General features: G+C 43.8%; 1 protein-coding gene across 8 annotated transcripts in view; it reads left to right on the forward strand.

Moving 5' to 3' along the window:
• The window catches only part of FAM135B (family with sequence similarity 135 member B), a 384,315-nt gene that overhangs the window by 187,971 nt on the left and 175,011 nt on the right, over nucleotides 1-21,333 (forward strand). For all 8 annotated transcript variants that reach the window (XM_075920075.2, XM_075920080.2, XM_075920079.2 and 5 more), the window contains one exon: nucleotides 17,509-17,588. In XM_075920075.2, the coding sequence (XP_075776190.1) occupies nucleotides 17,509-17,588 (80 nt within the window). The remainder of the gene's footprint in view (nucleotides 1-17,508; nucleotides 17,589-21,333) is intronic.

Raw genomic sequence — 21,333 nt, forward strand, 5'->3', positions numbered from 1 at the left:
ACAGTGGTGTGAAGCGGAGCCACCTGGGTCTGGGGCATGGCAGAGCAGGTTGCTTGGGGAAGGGTGCAAGAGGGTGGAGCAGGGGCAGGAGTGGGACCTGCGGCGGGGGGTTGCCCTGGGCCTGTGGCTCTGGGGATGAGGGTGTCCCAGGTGCCACACCCACCTCAGGAGAGCTCTGCTTGCTGCTTCCCCATGACACAACATGAGGCCATATTGCCAGGGCTCTCGTTCCTCTTGAACACTAAGCATCTATGCCCCGTTCTTAGTGGGTATCTAATGCTTCTGGTCTTTCCTTCCCTTTTCCATTGCCTCTTTGCCTGGTGAAGAATCTCGTTTCCCATCTTTACTCTCCTGTTCAGCCCTCCCCCTCCACACACCCTTTTTCTCCCCTCCTGCAGTGCTAAGTAGCATGAAGGGGAAGTAAAGGTCAAATTGCTTCAAAAGTAGACATGCCATCGTTGCTGCCTTGGTGGACAGAAAAAGGGAAAAGGCTCCTGAGGTGAAGATAAAAGGAGATATAAAGAGAACCTGTTGGTATAATTGTCAGAGAGTGGCAGGAGATTAAAGGGCTGGGGAGATTATGGCCTCTAGAATTGCAGACTCCCAAGGGAAGAGATGATTTGATGAACAGTAGCAAGGAAGTGGAGGAATAAAACAGATCACAGTTGAGGTTCACCCGCATCTAAATTAAAACCCAGCCTCAAATGCATTAAGGGCTCAATCCTGTGAAGTTGCAAGCACTGGCTGTGATCCAGCAAATCACTTAAGGACACACTTTTTCACTTGCTTAAAATGATTTAAGGCTCTACTGCGTCAGGTCTGGAGCGTTCACCTCCTTACGGGATTGAGCCCATAAATCCTGGGTCCAATGTGCGTCTCTGCAAGTGCCTGCACCTCTGAGGTGCTGAGCACTTCTGGAAAGATACAGAGAGACTCGAAATCTGTGGATGTCACTGGATTAGAAGGGTCTGAGTGCTGAGATTGAAGGTTTGGGCCCGTACAAGTTTTCGTAGAATTAAAATACAGCAGCTGTAAAGAATTATGCAACAGCCCTAGGAAATATCATAGAATCATAGAACCATAGAGCTGGAAGAGATCTTAGAAGGCCATCAAGTCCAGACCCCTGCTCAAGGCAGGACCAATTCCAAATAAATCAACCCAGCCAGGGTTTTGTCAAGCCGAGACTTAAACACCTCTAGGGATGGAGACTCCACCACTTCCCTAGGGAACCCAACCCAGTGCTTCACCACCCTCCTAGTGAAACAGTTTTTCCTAATATCCAATCTGGACCTCTCCCACTGCAACTTGAGACCATTGCTCCTTGTTCTGCCATCTGTCACTACTGAGAACAGCCTCTCTCCAGCCTCTTTGGAACCTCCCTTCAGGAAGTTGAAGGCTGCTATCAAATCCTCCCTCACTCTTCTCTTCTGCAAACTAAATAGACCCAACTCCCTGTAGGAGAGTCTTGGAAACAGAGTGATTAATGATAGTGAGCATGGATGCAAGCACAGGTGGCCGCGCTTAGCTCATCTGCTATTTGGCACTGCGGCTATGGCATATAGGGGGGAAAGCCATAGGTAGAATATAGTTTGAAGTGAAACCTTTTCTTAACCAAGATAAATGACTAATTCAAATCTACCTTATGTGTAGCTGGCTCTTTGCTAATTGCTTTGGCATGACTTTATGGTAAAAACAAATCAAAAGATTTGGTTTCAGTATCTGCCACAGATTTCCTAGGCGATGTTGGGCAAGTTGCAAATCTCTCTTATCTGTAAAAGGGGGTATGGATGTCAGATGTCACCAGTGTGGTGTCCTGTGTCCTGACTCTGTCCAATGATGATAACTGTTTGGCTGCATGCGTGACTGAGGGCTCCCTCTGTATGTCACTCTGGCTTTGCACAAGAAGCCATCAGAGCAGACTCTGAGAGTCCCCAAGGACCACAGTGTCAGATAAAATACGAAGGCACCCGAACCAGGTTTATTGTTAAACAAAGAACAGTAATAGTTCTCAGCAGACTCTACTAAGTCACTAGGCATATGTACCCCCTGACAATGGACAAAGATCAGTCAGTGAAAGGGATTCACCACTACCCCCTGTGGGGGTAAATCGAGGTACATCAACATTTATAGTCAGAGACAAACAATCGATGATGCACACCTTACATATCATCTTACATGTTAATGACATGTTTGTTACCTCCCCTTGTGCTTTCCTATTACCCACAAGTTATTGCGTTTTCACTTCTGATGTTTCAGACGAAATATCACTGTTCATCGATTTTGAAAAACTGTTTTATCATATGCGAGGTTGGGGTGACCTTGTACTGTCATGATGGAATGTATTTACTTGTTCCATGTGTTTTAGCAGAGATTTCAATATTAGTAACAAGTTCACGTCTTGGACACTGACTTGCAGGCAAACATCTGGTTTTGACAGGGCCTCATAGGGTATGTGTACACTGCAGAGTTTTTGTGGAAATATGGCCGTTTTTCTGAAAAAACTTCACTTATGTCCACATTGCAATTGCATTCTTTTGTAAGAAAATTGAGAAAACAGAGGGGTTTTTCTGACAAGAGTAAACCTCTTTCTATGAGGAAGAAGCCTTTTTCTGAAAGAGCTCTTCCAGAAAAAGACGTGTGTGGACGGAGAAGAGGGAGTTCTTTTGAAAGAAGAGGAAAGAGGAAAAAGCACATGTTCCCTGGTGGCCGCTCTGTCCATAGTAATCACAGTTTAAATGTGAGATAGTGTCCATTCAGTGTGGATGCTATGTTTCAAAAAACTGGATCGTTTTTTCGATGAGCTTTTGCTGTGTAGACGCTCTCTTTTGGAAGAAGTTTTTTCAGAATATCTCTTCCGGAAAAGCTTCTTCAAAGAATCCTGCAGTGTAGACATAGCCATAGTATAACTCTTGTTTACTTTGGTTCAGGTCTTATACCAGACCTTCAGACTCTTTTTTTTCTCCTGCAGGGGGATGTTAACATCTCTTGCCCCACTTTTTTTCCAGCTTGGGTACTTGGATTTCAGGCTTTCTGGACCAGGGAATGTCTCTTATCATGAGTTTTTAGAGCACTGTACACAATGGGGCCTCTGTCTGACTTGTTGCCTCAAGATAGTTCTGTAATACAAATAAGAGCACTTGCACAATGCAATTCTCTGAAGCATCTCTGCATTCAACTGGGCCCTAGGATGTGTGTGTCTGGCATTGTTATTCTGAACATCTGAGTTACTTCAGATTTTACTTCAAACGTTTCAGAAACACACCCAGAAAGCCAAATTACTCTAACTTCATTTAGTTGAGACATATAAATGATGCAAGTGAATGGTTGATGAAAAAAGTAACAGTTTGGCGATCTGAGGTATGGAGTATTAGTTACCCGTTCTTCTCTTTTGTGCTTTAAATCAGTGGTGCTCAACCTTTACAAACTACTGTATCCCTTTCAGGAATCTGATTTGTTTTGTTTACCCACAAAATTTCACCTTACTTAAAAACAACTTACTTATAAATCAGTCATAAAAGTACAGTTGTATCATAGCTCACTGTTGCCAAACAATTGTGCACTTTCTTGTTTTACCATATAATTTCAGTGCATAGTGTATGTGCCATATAATTACAGTATATAGTGTATATTGAGCAGTATAAACAAGTCATTGTCTGTATGAAATTTTAATTTGTACTGCCCTTGCTAGTGCTTTTTATGTGCCCGTTTTAAGACCAGGCAAATACCTACATAATTTATGTATCTCCTGGGAGACCTTTGCATACTCCCAAGGGATACATGTACCCCCTGTTGAGAACCACTGCTTTACATAATACGGATGGCATTGTTTCCTGGATTTTCATTTTGGTTAGTTTGTATAAAAAGTGGTTGTGTTTTCTTTGTGTCTTTTTGAAAATTCAAGACTAGATGTCATTCTAAAGATATGCTGTAGCTCAGCCAGAAATTGTTGAGCTAGATGCCAAAATCACTGAGGGTATGTCTACACTACAAAGTTAGTTCGAACTAACGGACGCTAGTTCGAACTAACTTTCCTAGGCGCTACACTAGCGCTCCGTTAGTTCAAATTTAATTCGAACTAACGGAGCGCTTAGTTCGAACTAGGTAATCCTCATTCCACGAGGATTAAGCCTAGTTTGAACTAGCTAGTTCGAATTAAGGGGTGTGTAGCCCCTTAATTCGAACTAGTGGGAGGCTAGCCCTCCCCAGGTTTCCCTGGTGGCCACTCTGGCCAACTCCAGGGAAACTCGTCTGCCCCCCTCCCGGCCCCGGAGCCCTTAAAGGGGCACGGGCTGGCTACGGTGCCCGTGCCAGGTGCAAGCCTGCCAGCACCCAGCCAGAAGACCCTGCACCTGGCACGGATCGAGCCACCCACCCGATGCCCCCCAGCCCTCCCCCTCTTCCTGGGACCAGGCTGGCGGCTCCCGGGAGCTTGCCCTGGACCGCAAGAGGCGGGCACCCGCCTGGGCTAGTGCGGACATCGTGGACCTCCTCCATGATCTCGGCACTAGGCACAGGAAAGTGGCCGGCTTGGGCAGGAGAGCTGCCAGCCTGGCCACCCAGGAGCAGGTGTGCAAGAGAATCAAGGGGGTCCACTGAGACCCCCTACCCTGAGCCCTGAGCTTACAATGGCCATCCTGGGTCAGACCAAAGGTCCATCTAGCCCAGTAGCCTGTCTGCCGACAGCGGCCAACCTTAGGGACCCTGGAGGGGATGGACCGAAGACAGTGACCAAGCCATTTGTCTCATGCCATCCCTCTCCAGCCTTCCACAAACTTTGGGCAGGGACACCACTCCTACCCCCTGGCTAATACCACTCCATGGACCCAACCTCCATGACTTGATCTCACTTCCCTTTAAACTCTGTTCCAGTTCTAGCCTTCACAGCCTCCTGCAGCAAGGAGTTCCACAGGTTGACTCTTTGCTTTGTGAAGAAGAACTTTCTGTTACTAGTTTGAATCCTGCTACCCATTCTTTTCCTTTGGTGTCCTCTAGTCCTTCTTTATGGGAACTAATGAAGAACTTTTCTGTATGCACTGTCTCCACCCAACTCTTGCTTTTAGAGACCTCTATCCTGTCCCCCCTCCGTCTCCTCTTTTCTAAGCTGTCCCAGTCTCTTTAGCCTCTCTTCATATGGGACCTGTTCCCAACCCCTGATCATTTTAGTTGCCCTTCCCTCTCCCAGCCTCTCTCTTCCCCTCTCCCACCTCCTTTTCCCAGTCTCCCCCAGTTTTGTTCAATAAAGACAGATTCCATTTTGGAAGACACGTTATCTTTATTTTGTACATCAAGAAGAGGGGCTAGGGAAGGGCAAGTGGAAGTTGGTGAGGGAGGAATGGGGTACGAGCCCCCGATGGGGAGGACTGGGCTGGCTCTGTGGGCTTCTGGGGGTGGAAGCTCTCCTGCAGCCCCCCAATTGCCCCCTCTCCCCAGATGGCAGCCTGCGGCAAGTGCAGCCGGGCTGTTGGCCGAGTGCTGTGATGTGCCCAGTGTGGGTACTCTGGGCACTCCAAGCCAGGACTGCTTTGCAAGCGGGGCACCCCTGAGAACTGTCTGTCCGGGGTGGGGGTCGGGACCCTTTAAGCACAGCCCTCGGCTAGCCTGAGACAGCATCTCCACGCTCTAAGTCCTCCTCTGATGCCCTGCCGGCACTGCTTCCGACCATCCTTAACCCCGCTTCAGGGTCCACTTAATGTGGACGCGCTAGTTCGAATTAGCAAAACGCTAATACGAACTAGTTTTTAGTTCTAGATGCATTAGTTCAAATGAGCTTAGTTCGAATTAACTAATTCGAACTAAGTTAGTTCGAATTAGCGCTGTAGTGTAGACATACCCGGAGGGACACACTAAGGCGAGAGTTAGGCAGGAGGTCAGACTAGTTGATCACAGTGGTCCTTTCTGGCTTTAAATATGTATACATCCACAAAAAACATAGCTGGAAACTATCTGAATGCAATGCACTTGTGATATGTGTCATAGTTCCTCTCTAGGGGTACGTCTAGACTACAGGCTTCTGTCGACAGAAGTTTTGTCGACAGATACTGTCGACAAAACTTCTGTCGACAAAGAGCGTCTAGACTACATTGAGTTCTGTTGACAAAGCAAGCTGCTTTGTCGACATGGTAGTGTGGACGCAAAGGACAGTTTACATGCAATAACACCTTCTGTCGACAGAGTTTCTGTCGACAGAAGGCGTTATGCCTCGTAAAATGAGGTTTACCAGCGTCGACAAAACTTCTGAGTTCTGTCGACGTTATGTCGACAGAACTCAGCGGTAGTGTGGACGCAGGTATAGTTTTGTCGACAAAAGTCCACTTTTGTCGACAAAACCCTGTAGTCTAGACACACCCTGTAGTCTAGACACACCCTAGGTGATGGTTCACATTAAATATAATAGCTTACTACTGTTGCCAGCTAATGAAGTTTGTTCTTTAACTCAAGTGATAGAAATCTGCTTTCTGATGCTGAAGATTCTTCTCTTTGATGACCCACAAGGTGTGAGTTTGGGGGAGATTGTTCTCTGGAGTCATTTGAAGGCCCTCTGAGTGCTCTTTTCATGGAGTATTTTTCCCGCTTTTCCTTCGCCTGCAAGTTCAGACTTTCCTGTCTTACAGAACAATGCATGCCCTTGGTTCAGCACAAGACAGTCATTCAATTGAGAGGGTTCTGCTGACATGAGTTGTTGGCAGGCAGCTCCATCAATTGCATAAAGAGCTACGGAAACTCAAAATTGAATTACAGTGTTAGTGTACCGTCGGTTTGTTTGTAGTATGCATGATTCCAATGCTTGTTTATTAAAATTGACAGGCTCACACAGGACTACATTTTGAACTTTGCTGTTTGTCAGGAGGTCCAAAGCAATAGGTTGCTGCCATGAAAATCAGGACATAATGATTGCTTAATCTGATCTATGGTATTTTACAGCGTTCGTCACCATAGTGTCCATCTGGCTACAGAAGGAGCAGAATCTAATAGCACATCTTGATGTTTCACTACTGTTGTTGCCCCAACAGAATTTTTGAAACAGAAAATGATAAACAAGCCTGTGACACTTTACAGACTAACAAACATATCATGAGCTTTCATGGTGTTATTCATTTGCTAATGTTTCAAAATAAAGAGGAATCCTCCCATAATGTATGGGACCAATTTAGCAGTGCTATATATGAGTGGGAGAGACAGAAATAATTTTTAAAAACAGTATAAGAATATTTATTCTTGCTACCTAAGGTGGAATGAAACAGAAAAGGGAAAGAAGATGCCACAAAGCCATGAATAATAGACATCAGCTACTTAAAACTCTTTAACTAGATTCATATATCTCAAAACAAGAAGAGATTTGAGATCACAAAGTCTGACTGCTTAAATCAGACAGGCCTTAGAACTTCCTCAGCTAGCACCACTCAGGGATTTTTCAATGGTGTGTTTTTCTGATAGAAGAATCCTGATAGGGTGAAAACAAAACTTTATCAAAATGTGCCATTTTCCACAAGACTTTGATCAGGACATTTTCTTGGGTACGGGATGGAAATTTGGGTGAAAATGTAAAAGACGGGGAGAAAAACTGTGTCTGGTGGTTAAGACAATCGGCTGTGATATGGGAGTCTAGGATCAATGATGGGCATCCATGAATTGAGAGTGGGTCATATGAGTGGGCCTTCTTCATCTCAGTGCGCCACACCAGCCCACAGCTCACTGGGGTTCTACCTGTGGCCCATGGGCTCCCTGTCTGCCTCCCCCCCCCCCCCCCGCCATGTGCCTCTCACACACTGGGACACTGGAGCCCTGCATTTCCTAATCCTTCCCCTCCCTCTCAGCACATTCAGAGTACCCCAAATCCACTGATTTGTGCTATGTCCCTTCCCCTTCTTCTCCTTCCTAGGGCTTGAATATCATGAAAATCTAAATCATAGCATTCCAGCTCTGGGAGGATCAGGGATGGAACAACTGACATTATTCCAAAATAACAAAGAGCATGTCTACACTGCAAGCCATTATTTCGAAATAATGCTGAGCTGGAGGACTTCTTACTCAGACTCCTGTAACCCTCATTTCATGAGGAGTAAGGGAAGTTGAAGGAAGAACATTCTGCCTTCGACTTCCTGCTGTGTAGACAGTACCAAAAGCTGAAATATGCTATTTTTACTTCAGCTATGCAGTTGACGTATCTCAAGTTGTGTAGCTTAGTTTGACTTTAGCCCTGCTGTATAGACATGCTCCCAGGGGCTGACATCTTCAGAAAGAGAGAAATGTAATGGTGACCTAAAATGGTGGGTCCATGAAATGACTACTGGGTTGCTACTGGTAACATTCCTGTGGTGGGAAGAACACCTCAGCAGCCCAACGCTGTGACATTTAATTTCAAAAAGGGGAACTATGCAAAAATGAGGAGGTTAGTTAAACAGAAATTAAAGGTACAGTGACTAAAGTAAAATCCCTGCAAGCCACATGGATACTTTTCAAAGACACCATAATAGAGGCCCAACTTAAAAGTATACCCCAAATTAAAAAACATAGTAGAACTAAAGAGCCACTGTGGCTTAACAACCATGTAAAAGAAGCAGTGAGAGATAAAAAGACATCTTTTAAAAAGTGGTAGTAAAATTGTAGTGAAGTAAATAGAAAGGAGCATAAACACTGCCAAATTAAATGTAAAAATGTAATAAGAAAAGCCATAAAGGAGTTTGAAGAACAGCTATCCAAAACCTCAAAAGGTAATAACAAAATATTTTTTAAGTACATCAGAAGCATGAAGCCTGCTAAACAACCAGTGGAGCCCCTGGACGATCGAGATAAAAAAGGAGTACTTAAAGATGAAAAAGTCATTGTGGAGAAACTAAATGAATTCTTTGCTTCAGTCTTCATGGCTGAGGATGTTAGGGAGATTCCCAAATCTGACCCATCCTTTGTAGGTGACAAATCTGAGGACTTGTAACAGATTGAAGTGTCATTAGAGGTGGTTTTGGAATTAATTGATAAACTTAACAGTAACAAATCACCGGGACCAAATGGCATTCACTCAAGAGTTCTGAAAGAACTCAAGTGTGAAATTGTGGAACTATTAACTATGGTTTGTAATCTATCCTTTAAATCGATTTCTGTACCCAATGACTATAAGATAGCTAATGTAACACCTATATTTAAGAAGGGCTCAAGAGGCGATCCCGGCAATTGCAGACCGGTAAGTCTAACATCAGTACCAGTTGAAACAATAGTAAAGACTAAAATTGTCAGACACATAGAAGACCATAACTTGTTGGGCAAAAGTCAACATGGTTTCGGTAAAGGGAAATCATGTCTTACTAGTCTATTAGAGTTCTTTGAAGGGGTCAACAAACTTGCGGACAAGGGTCTTCCAGTAGATATAGTGTACTTAGATTTCCAGAAAGCGTTTGACAAGTTCCCTCACCAAAGGCTCTTATGTAAATTAAGTTGTCATGGGATAAGAGGGAAGATCCTTTCATGGACTGAGAACTGGTTAAAAGACAGGAAACAAAGGGTATGTCCAGACTACAGGCTTTGTTGAGAGATACTGTCCACAAAGCCTCTGTCGACAAAGAGCGTCTAGACTACATCCAGTTCTGTCGACAAAGCAAGCCACTTTGTTGACATGAAAGTGTCGACACAAAGGACAGTGTAGATGCAATAACGTCTCTATCGACAAAACTCTGTCAACAAAGGGCATTATTCCTCATAGAATGAGGTTTACCACTGTCGACAAAACTGCTGAGTTCCGTCGATGCTATGTCGACAGAACTCAGTGGTAGTGTAGATGCAGTTATAGCTTTGTCGACAAAAGTCCACTTTTGACAACAAAACTCTGTAGTTTAGACACACCCAAAGAGTCGGAATAAGTGGTAAATTTTCAGAATGGAGAGGGGTAACTAATGGTATTCCCCAATGATCAGACCAATCCTATTCAACTTATTCATAAATGATCTGGAGAAAAGGGTAAACAGTGAGGTGGCAAAGTTTGCATTTGATACTAACTTCTCAAGGTAGTTAAGACCAAAGCAGATTGTGAAGAACTTCAAAAAGCTATCACCAAACTAAGTGACTGGGCAACAAAATGGCAAATTAAATTTAATGTGGATAAATGTAAAGTAATGCACATTTGAAAAAATAACCCCAACTATAGATATAATATGATGGAGTCATCATGGATAGTTCTCTGAAGATATCCACGCAGTGTGCAGCAGCAGTCAAAAAAGCAAACAGAATGTTAGAAATCATTAAAAAAGGAATAGAGAATAAGCCGGGGTACGTCTACACTTGCTCCCTAGTTCAAACTAGTGAGGAAAATGAAGGCAACTGAAGTTGCTAATGAACCATTGGATTTAAATATCCTGCACTTGATTAGCATAATCGCGGCCAGTCGCCATTTTGGAAATTGATTAGCCCAATTTAACTTGCCGCGTATAGACACAGTACTCCAAGAAAAACCCCTTAACTTGAATTAACTGGTACTTATACATACTGGTACAATGAGGAGTACCAGTAAAATCGATTTAAGGGGTTTTTCTCGGAGTACCCGTATATATGCAGCGAGTTAAATCAAGCTAGTCAATTTCCAAAATGGTGACCGGCCGCGACTATGCTAATTAAGCATGGGATATTTAAATCCTGTGCTTCATTAGCAACTTTGGTCACCTTCCTTTGCCTCCCTAGTTTGAATTAGGGGGCAAGTGTAGACATACCCCTGGAGAATATCTTATTGCCCTTATATAAATCCATGGTACGCCCACATCTTGAATACTGTGTACAGATGTGGTCTCCTCATCTGAAAAAGGATATACTGGCATTAGAAAAGGTTCAGAGAAGGGCTACAAAAATGATTAGGGGTTTGGAACAGGTCCCATATGAGGAGATATTAAAGAGACTGGGACTTTTCAGCTTGGAAAAGAGGAGATTAAGTGGGGATATGAGTGGGTGTGGAGAAGGTGAATAAGAAAAAAATATTTACTTGTTCCCATAATATAAGAACTAGGGGCCACCAAATGAAATTAATGGGAAGCAGGTTTAAAACAAATAAAAGGAAGTTCTTCTTCACACAGCGCACAGTCAACCTGTGGAACTCCTTGCCTGAGGAGGCTGTGAACGCTAGTACTATAACAGGGTTTAAAAGAGAACTAGATAAATTCATGGAGGTTAAGTCCATAAATGGCTATTAGCCAGTATGGGTAAGGAATGGAGACCCTAACCTCTGTTTGTCAGAGGGTGGAGATGGATGGAAGGAGAGAGATCACTTGTTCATTATCTGTTCGATTCACTCCCTCTGGGACACCTGGCATTGGCCCCTGTTGGCAGACAGAGTACAGCGCTGGATGGACCTTTGCTCTGACGCAGTATGGCCGTTCTTATGTTCTTATGTTGTCTAACTACATGTTTGGATCTTCAAACCGGGCACCGAAATGTATGGTATTGAAGATGGTATTTTTTCTGTATATAGTTGCACCCAAACTGGGGTATGGGGAGTGAAACTGGGGCACATGTTATCCGGGTTGGCTGAAACAGGGGAAGCTTCTGCTGACATTGCCTCAGCTCTGCTTGGTTGCTGAGGTAAAATTCAGTCATCTGTGAAGGAGCCAACCAAGGCCCATGTTCCACTTAAGCATTAGTTCTGTCTTGCTTTAAGGGCTTATATGGAACCTAGTAAGTCCATAGCCCTTAAGCTGACCTCTAAAAGGTGTGAATTTCACTGTGGAGAAATAGGGGTCTTAGATCTCCAGCGTTGCCAGCCCTGCACTTTCCATTCATTTTAATAAATCAATTATAAGATATTAGACTGAACTCTTATAGAACGGCAGTGCATACCTATGTGCAAATGTACAGCTCTTTACTTGAAATAAAGGACTTTTACAAACCGTCTTTCTATTTTTGTCAGCACTATGTATGTGCTGTATGCATAAAATAAACCAAAAGAATCCTATAGACTTTGGGTTTTTCATCAGGCTCATAGAGAGAGCACGGATTTATTTGTTGCTTTACAACCGCAAGACCTACTGCCTTCTGTTCTTGTCACAGCTGATCAACGAACATTCGTGCGCAGCAAATCACCTCTAGTGACAGAGCTACATGGACCCCCGCGCCAAACTCCTTTTAGGCTGACCTGTGGCCATGCCACTTCTCATTTACAATTCCGATTATTCATAAGCCCTCATTATGCAGTTGCTTTGTCTGAGGCATTCTCGTGTGCCTCTTGCAGCTCGCTATTCTCCAGCACTGTGAGAGAATACACATGAGTACACTTGGGTAATCTGTCACTTGCAAAAGGCAAAGCTTGCTGTCAAAGCTGTATAGTAGCATAGCGTCAGGGTGATGACAGTGTGATCACAACTCTGTTTCACATGGTGTCCTGCTGTCTGATAAATTCTTTTGTATGGAGAAATAAAAGCCAGCTCCATCCTTTGCTGTTGCTGCCCTGTTTAAATGTCAGATCCTTTAAGCCTGGTAGTGACAAATATAGAAAAATGCACTTGCTATGAAACAAATATTTAGTTGGCGAAATTGCTTATTATCTGTTCTGACTACCTACCTGCTTAACACATTCAACAGTGTTGTTTTTAGTGAGAGACTGCTGTTGCAGATGATGCTCGTAGAAAAACATGGAGCATTTAGAAGAGCATTGCTTAGTACAGAATCCGGCTGTACAGAACGTTCATCCAGAGGCCATGCAAACCTCATCAGCCTTCAAGTTCTTCTTATAGCAGCAGTTCTGGTCTTTGCTGAAAGATGTGCTGAAAAGTTCAGTCCCTTTTGTACCAGAACCTCTTTTCACACAAAGCTATCTCCCATCTCCTTCTCTGAGCTTTCAGTCAGCCTATGAGAGGGAAGACAGGAATCTTTTAAAGCTGCTTCTCTTGCTCTGTGGGGCATCTCTCAGCTCCAGGCTGCTAATCGGGTGGTGGAAGAGACAGAAGTTCAGGAGATTCCCCAGCTGCATTCTTAAGGGCTCTGTGACAGTTTTGCACAGCGTGGGAAGATTGGGCTCACACTTCTAAAAGTGTATCAAAATGGGAGTTCTGAAGAGCCCAGTGAGGCAAGTAAAACCCCATGTGACAACTCACTAAGCTCTCCAGAGCATGCTGAAAATACTGGTCCTCCCATAAAGCAACAAATCACTTTGGTAAATAAAACCTCCTCTGTGATTTTTTGACCTTTCCTCACTCCTGAAAGCATTGTCCAGTTGGTCCCAACCATTTTTTAAACATTCTGTCTTTAGATAAATATGCTCCATTTAGTATTGGTATTGCCGTGGTCCAGTTGGAGGCCCCACTCAGGACTGAAGGCCGGCTGTACGAGGCATTATACAAACACACTATAAATGGCAGGTCCAGCCCTGAAGAGTTTGTAATCTCCATTACATCTGTGAAACATCAGCTAAATTGGTTTATTTACATATGTATTAGGAGGATAAAAAACTGTGATGGAATACATGCCTGTATGCACATGCTGCACACTATTGTAATGGCCTTTATACAAGGTATGCCTTCTGGAGAGTCATTTGACAACACATAGTTTGCTGGTCAGTGTTATCCTGATAAAATATGTGTGCCAATATGTTGTGTGCAGTTATCCTATTTCCCTGTAGGATGTTATTGACACATGTTCCAAACCCCACAGCTCTGTGCGACCAGAAGTTGGCAAACAGTTCTGCCCTAAATAAGCTAATACATGCTTACCTTAATTTGCATTTAAGCAATAAATGGAGTCATCAATCAAAAAGGGGTAAACAAAGAAAGTTCAAACAGGTGGGGAAAAAAACAGCAGGAAACATCCTTCCACATAGACTCTGTCTCCTGGGTCCTAGCTGGAAATGTTTTTCAAGAGGGGTTCTGAAGCTAAATATCCCCCAGGGATGCTTGTCTCTCTTTCTGTCCATCTCACTGTTCACATCTGAGAAAACAAAAGGAAACAGCTGGGAGAGAGGTTCTCAGCTGAAAATTTGCTCAGTAATCTGCTGGAGCATGTGGTGAGGAAGTTTGCTTTGCAACTAAGTTGCTTAAGTAGATCCTGATAAGTGCTTATCTTTATTTTCTTGTAACCATTCCTGACTTGTACGCCTCATTACCTGTACTCACAGAAACTCTTTGTAGTTAATACAGTTGTTTCATTGTTTTATCTAATTCAGTGTGTGTAAATTGAAGTGCTTGGGTAACTCTATTCAAGGTGATAAACTGGAATATTTTCCATTAAGGCAGGGCTACTCAACTTTGAAAGCCCCGGGGGCCACAGTACAGTAGACTTCCGATAATCCAGAACCTATGGGATTTAGGTGGTGCCAGATTATCAAATATGCTGGACTATCAGGAGGTACTATAAACTGGTTATATATATACTGTATACATTTTATACTACATATAAAGTGTTCTTAACCCTTTTTATTGTACATACTGTATACAGTATACTGTAATGTTTTAGTTTTTTTAAGCCTTTTTTACCCTTTTTGCTCAGTTCAGCTGCTGCCACTGTTACCCTGTGACTCATTTGTTGCCGAAGCTCACTCACTAGGCTCTTGCCATTTTGATGCCGGACTATCAGGAGTGCCGGACTATTGGAGTTTTACTGTAATGCCCACAGCACATGCCAAGGGCTGCAACGTACGTGTGGTTGCATATACATGCAAACATATATGCAACTATATGCAAATAGCTTCTTTCACACTGACGGGCACAAATACAAAGATTAAGCCTTAAGATGTGGTGCTGGACCCAGACGTGGCCAGTGTGAGCTAGTCAGCACCTCTCAGGCTCTGCCCACAAGGCTTAGCAGCCAGCACTTCCCACAGTGACCCAGCGCTCTTGGGACCTCCTTCCTGGGGGCTAGAAATGCCGACATCCTGTACCCGTCTGTTCCAGCCAGCCCATCTGCTTGCATCTTTCAGTGCTCACCCATGTGGCTCATGGGCCGTGTGTTGAGTAGCCCTGCCTTAAAAAGAATAATTTACCGTGTATTTGTACTGGACAGGAGAGGACTGGGCAGTACCAGGGAATGTGATTCTGGGGGAAAAATCTTGGGCTGAGGGTCTGTTGGATTCACACTCCACTATAATGAAGGCCAGTGAAAGCTAGGGTGGGGGATGGTAACTGGCAACCTGCATTTTCACACGTAACCAGAGTGCGACTTTTATGCAGGAAGACTATGTGTGAGCAGCTCACCTGGGAGCTAGTCCAGCAAGTCATAAGGCATGCAAGGCTGAAAGACAAAGGTGACACCCTTCCACTCCTCCCATCCTGGTCTGGAGTGTGCCCTGGTATTGTTATGAGGAAACTGGGCAAAGTAAAAGTCTCCTGCCATTCTAATTCAGTCGTATTGTACTCCTACTGCATTCTCAAATGTATGGGAATAAATGGTTACACAGAGAGCAAGGAGAATTGAGCTTTATAATGGAGAAGTAGTTTCAGCTTTAAAGACCAGGATGATCTTTTTATTATGCCAATCAGTTTTAGGTCTTTTTGAAAAAAGAAATGGACTTTTGAAAAGAGAAAAGAGAATTCTCATAGAATAATGCAACTAGTAAACTGGTGAAACAATATTAGTGAGATCAACATATTCCTTGGAAAAGGGCGAAAGCAAAAAGATACAGATGTCTAAGGAGAAAGCTTTAGCAAATGGAGTGTGGTGAAGTTTAGACATGCAGGATAATATATGTAACTAATGACACAGCAAGCATAGCTATGGAAACAATGACTCAGTTTGTTTAAAGACAGCTCAAATGCTACCCTAAAGCAAAATTGTGTGCAGTCTGAATATTTTCTGTTTTCTAGCTGAATTGTTGCTCCTCCCTTCCAGTATTTTCTGAACAGTCAGGATCTTTAGACATAAAGGAATAAAATAGGCAGCCAGAAATTATAGGATTTTACTTTGCGTATGAAAGAGGCACATGAAGTCAGGATTATGGATGTGAGTCTCTGTCACATTGGGAATTAGTCTAGCAAGATAGGGATTCATGTTATCAGTTAACGTCTGCATACTAAAGAGACTTATTTATTTATGGCAACCTGTGCCTAGTATAAGATTAGTATTTTAATTTAGAAAGGTAGTTTCAATTTTGGCTAATACTTCAAGCAAGCTGCTGTCATTTTAGAAAAGTGGAAAGATGTCTAGATTGGTGGGCTCAATGGGTAGTGATCAGAATGGCTTGATGTCAGGCTGGCAGCCGGTTTCAAGAGCTGTGCCGCAAGGATCGATTCTAGGGCCAGTTTTGTTCAACAACTTTATTAATGACCTGGATGAAGGGATGGATTGCACCCTCAGCAAGTTTGTGGATGACATTAAGTTAAGGGGAGAGATAGATATGTTGGAGTGTAGGGACAGAGTCCAGAGTGGTGAGAGGATTATTCTAAGAGGGGTGGGTGAGATTCTGTGGCCTGCACTGTGCGGGGGGGTCAGACTAGATGATCATAATGGTCCCTTCTGTCCTTAAAGTCTATGAGTCTATGAGTGACCTAGATAAATTGGAGGATTGGGCCAAAAGAAATCTGAAGAGCTTCACCAAGGACAAGTGCAGAGTTCTGCACTTCGAACGGAAGAATCCCAAGCATTGTTACAGGCTGGGGACTGACTGGCTAAGTAGCAATTCAGCAGAAAAAAACCGGGGATTACAGTGGATGAGAAGCTGGATATGAGTCAACAGTGCGCCCTTGTAGCCAAGAAGCCTAATGGCATATTAGCTTGCATTAAGAGGAATATTTCCAGAAGATCTAGAGAAGTTATTATTCCCCTTTATTCAGCATTTTTGAGGCTACATCTGTAGTATTGCGTCCTGTTCTGGGCCCTCCACTATAGAAAGGATGTGAACTCATTGGAGAGAGTCCAGCGAGAGCAACCAAAATGATTAGGGGGCTGGAGCACATGACCTATGAGGAGAGACTGAGTGATTTGAGTTTATTTAGTCTGAAGAAGAGAAGAGTGAGGGGGGATTTGATAGCAGCCTTCTACTTCCTGAGGGGAGGCTTCAGAGAGGATGGAGAGAGGCTGTTCTCGATAGACAGCGGGCAGAACAAGGAGCAATGGTCTCAAGTTACAGACGGGGAGGTTTATGTTGGAGATTAGGAAAAACTATTTCACTAGGAGGGTAGTGAAGCACTGGGATGGGTTCCCTAGGGAGGGGATGGAATCTCCATCCCTAGAGGTTTTTAAGTCTCAGATTGACAAAGCCCAGGCTGGGATGATTTAGTTGGGGTTGGTCCTGTTTTGGGCTGGGGGTTGGACTCAATGACCTCCGGAAGTCTCTTCCAGCCCTAGGATTCTACGATTCTCACATTGGCTTAAATCAGGAGTAATTCGCTTGAGGTGAAAGGAATTAAACTTGTATAAATCTTATGTGAATGAGAGGAGAATCAGAGCCACAAAATATGTAACAGTCCACTCTACCGGTTCTCCATAACACCATAGGTACATATTTGCTCTCTGAATCAGTGTAAATATCTATTGTGTGGTCTAACTCTTTTTTCATGTTGATTTCAGTGGTCGTATGTATAACAATATTCCTTTTTAATGTCTTTCCAGGTACTACCAGATACGAGCAGGGTTGAAACTTCCAACCAGGATTCCCCATAGACTGACTGCCACAGTTGTAGAGCAAACAGGTGAGAAATCCGTACGGGCGTGTCCTGAGGCCCACTGGATTAATTTGTTCAGATTGGGGAAAATGGAGTGAGAGAGAATCTAAGTACAAATCTGGGTTTAAACCCAAGTGAATTCAGGGACCTGTGTTCTGGTTTGGCCTGTTAAAGAGATGGGCCCCACTTGTGAGGTTTGAATCTGGCACCAAACCTCATGGTGTACACGTGGGCGGCAGAGCCAGATTCAATTGGGCCTCATTTCTAGGGTCAGTGAAAAGGTGAATAAAACAATTCTCCTGGTAGCTTCACCCGGGGAATGTGCAGTATGTGCTCAAAGACATGGAATGCATAGTGAGGGCCGACAGGAAGTTCAAAATTCAGATGCTTCTCTGAATTCCATCTGGGCCAGCTGAACCTAGGGAGGCTGAAGAATTGAGCTAGGAATGGCAGGATAAAAATGAAATCACTCATGGAAAAGTGGCCCTCTGGTTTACTGCATATGGGAATTCTTAGTTTCCTGTCCAGCACTATGGAGTAATGTCCAACACTCGGTTACATTGCACTGCAGTGGCGTTGGCATTTCAGCAGCTGGTCATGAGATGTAAAATATGACCAAATACATTGTGAGGCTTTGCCTGGAGGAAGCGGACATAGACCTTGCTGAAGAGGGCCAAGCAGTGGCACCTCTATTGCAAGGAGGTTAGTAGGGTTCCTCTGCCAGGCATCCTATAAGGACTCAGCATAGACTCACTCTGGGAGAGGGCTGAGAGAGCAAAGCCCCATAGCTGAGGCAGGTACTAGCTAATTAGAGCCCCGCTGAGGGGAGTATTAATAAAGGCTCCTGGGGGGACGGAGACTCAGACTCATTCATGCTCTAGCTGGGGAGCAAGAGGGACCTAGCTGCCAGGGAAGCTAGAAGCTTCCTGACATAGAGCGGGGCTGGGGAAAGGCAGGTAGAGCTGGGGAGCTCTGGTGAAGCAAACTCCCAGGGCCTGAAGCAAGGCCTGAGGCTACTAGTGCTGCAGAGAGGCAGCCAGGGTAGGTGAAGGCAGCAGGTCCACACCTCCTTGCCAAGGATGAGTGGCCATTTCAGATGGCAGTTTGCTCCTGAGATAAGGGGCTAGATGCTGACTGGCAGTGGGTCACTGAGGCAAGGTGGGTATAGAGGAATTGGGGTTCCCAGGGAGTGGAGGACCCCAGAGTGTGGGGGCACTGTGGTAAGGCAATCTCCAGAGGTGGAGAAAATACCAGGTAACTGTGAGCGACACACCAGATGAAAGAGGGTGCTCCGGGGCTGATTGAGCTAATCCCGAGTGACCTGCAGGAGGTGCCCATGGCAGTGAGGCGTGCTCGGTTACAGGCTCCTTCTGGACAAAGCAGTAGTAGGTCACTGTAAAGAACTACGGGTCTAATCCAGGGGCAGGCAATAATTTTTGCAGGGGGGCCAATTAATGAATTTTGGTACATGGTCACAGCTCTGGGGAAAGGCAGGTAGAGGGGGGAGCTGCCTGGGTTGCTGCAGCTATTTCAGGGGCTCACTGCTCTGGACCCTGCCTAGGTAGCACTGCGGCTATGAGCCATCTCAATAGGATCCTACTGCCTGAGCCACCACCTGGAAATTCAGTGGCACGGGCAGCATGTTGTAAATAATAAGTGGCCAGATGCAGTCCACGGGCTAGATCAAACTGTTAGGCGGGCCGGATCTGGCCCCCGAGCCGCATCTTTCCCAGCCCTGCTCTACTCCAAAATCCACTCAAGTCATTTGGAGTTTTTCCATTAATTCCTGGAGGCTGTAAATCAGGCCCTGGTAGCAGAATGCTGTCACAGAGGCTGCACAGCAAAAAGCAAGTAGCAGAACTGCATTTTAAATCTAACTTTTGTCTTCCTGCTATCCAAAAGAATATAACGGAATACAGTTCTCCACTACAAACTGAGCAAATGAGCATATTATCCAGGACGAGTGTAAAACTGCTTCCTTCTTCTCTTGTGTCTTCATTTCACTGAAGGAACTACTAGCATTTTCTTCCTCACATCTGTGCATGCCTGAAACACAAGTGAGGCTGCAGCATTTCATCCGTCTCAAAACCCCCTTATAAACAGAAGGTGAAATGAACAGGGGGTTACAGAATTAGCAGCGGGACTTGCGTGATGCTAATGCAATCCAGACAGGAGTTTAACAGCTTAACAGAGCTAACATCAAGTCAGGGGTATTTAAGCCTTTAAAGCTTTAAAAGATTCTTCTTTGGCTAGCTTTGGAAGTGTTCTGTAATTGATTCATAAAGCCTGTGGCAGAACATCATTTAAAGGGGCTGAAGTTTAAGCTAAACAGTTGGACACCCCTTTATTCTGTTGTCACTGATCTGTCCAAGTGTAATGTATAGATTTTGTGTGTGTGTGCGTGTATGAGAGAGAGAAATTAAAACAGTGTGAGATTGAATATTATTCACTATGAAACAGGCAGCACTGGCAGCCCAAATTATTATAAAATCTTGAGTCAGAGCCCCAAAATTAATAAGATTGACTTTTAAATCCATGGTTCTTTGAATTTGTTTTTTAAGGCTTTTGGATTTAGATTTTTCAAGGTTTCTTCACAACCCAGAGAGCCAGGAAGATTTTCTTTCAAAAAATAAAAGCTGGTATTTTCATTGCAGCACCTGGGACATATAACAAAACAAAACAAAAACAAAAAAGAGAGACTTGAAATATAATCATGAGAGGTGACAACACTAAAAGGTGGAGAGGAACAAAAGGGACAAGTATTTTCCACTGCAGAAGTAGAATGACTTTTAGCTCTCAACAACCCTTCATGTAGAAACAAAATCAGAACCAACCAAATGTGTGATTTTGAGACCCACCATGAGACTTCCAGGAAGTTAATATTACCTTACTTATGTAAAGTAAATGTTAATATAAACATGCATATATAATATAAGGCACTACATTTACAGTCCTAATAATAATAAGCATTTTTTCTTGAAAATATAGGGAATTGACTTGACTTTGCCTGCAATTAAAAGTACGTAGAAGGGAAATTTCCTCTTTAACGAGTCCATTAAAGATGATTACTTCATGTCAACTTTGGCCTGTTGGGTTATTATTCTTTGCAGGCTATACATCTGTACCTAAGGCTTGGTCTGTAATTGCCACTTAAATCAATGTAACTTACGTCAGTTAGGGGTGTAAAAAAAGAATCCACGTAAGTGACACAATTTACAATGACCTAACACAATGTCTCAACCGTGCTATATCAGTGGGAGTTGCTCTTCCATTGACTTAGCTTCCACCTCTTAGGAAGTCATCTTCACTCTTCACCAGACACATTAAATTGACACAACTTCATCAGTCACTTCACTTTCCGACGTCCATGCATAAACGCTGCTCTTGTTATGACATTGTAACAGATAGCTGAGTGGAACTTGACTACACGGCTGAAACCTCTGTGCTAATCTAACATAAATGGATTTCTCTCTCTTAAAACCAAATGTAGGGTTTTTTCATTGCATAGATTTTCAGAGCCCTTTTGCGGAGGGTTCTCTATTGCACGATGGTCCACTGAAATCAATAGTGTATTAGTGAATGCCTACAACATAGAGCAAGTCTAGTCTAGCCGAGTAGACCAGAAGTGGCAAGAAGTAGACAAGAGCTTAGTGCACTGTGTCAGAATCATGGCACTTAAGTCACTGGTGATATTCTGAAATGTGTTGAGCCACTGTTCAAGCCACTAGTTAGTCTAAAACTATTTTGTAATGTGGTAGAAAATGAGCAACAT

Source organism: Pelodiscus sinensis, chromosome 2, assembly GCF_052426305.1.
Source record: "Pelodiscus sinensis isolate ZL-2025 chromosome 2, ASM5242630v1, whole genome shotgun sequence".
NCBI lineage: Eukaryota > Metazoa > Chordata > Testudines > Trionychidae > Pelodiscus > Pelodiscus sinensis.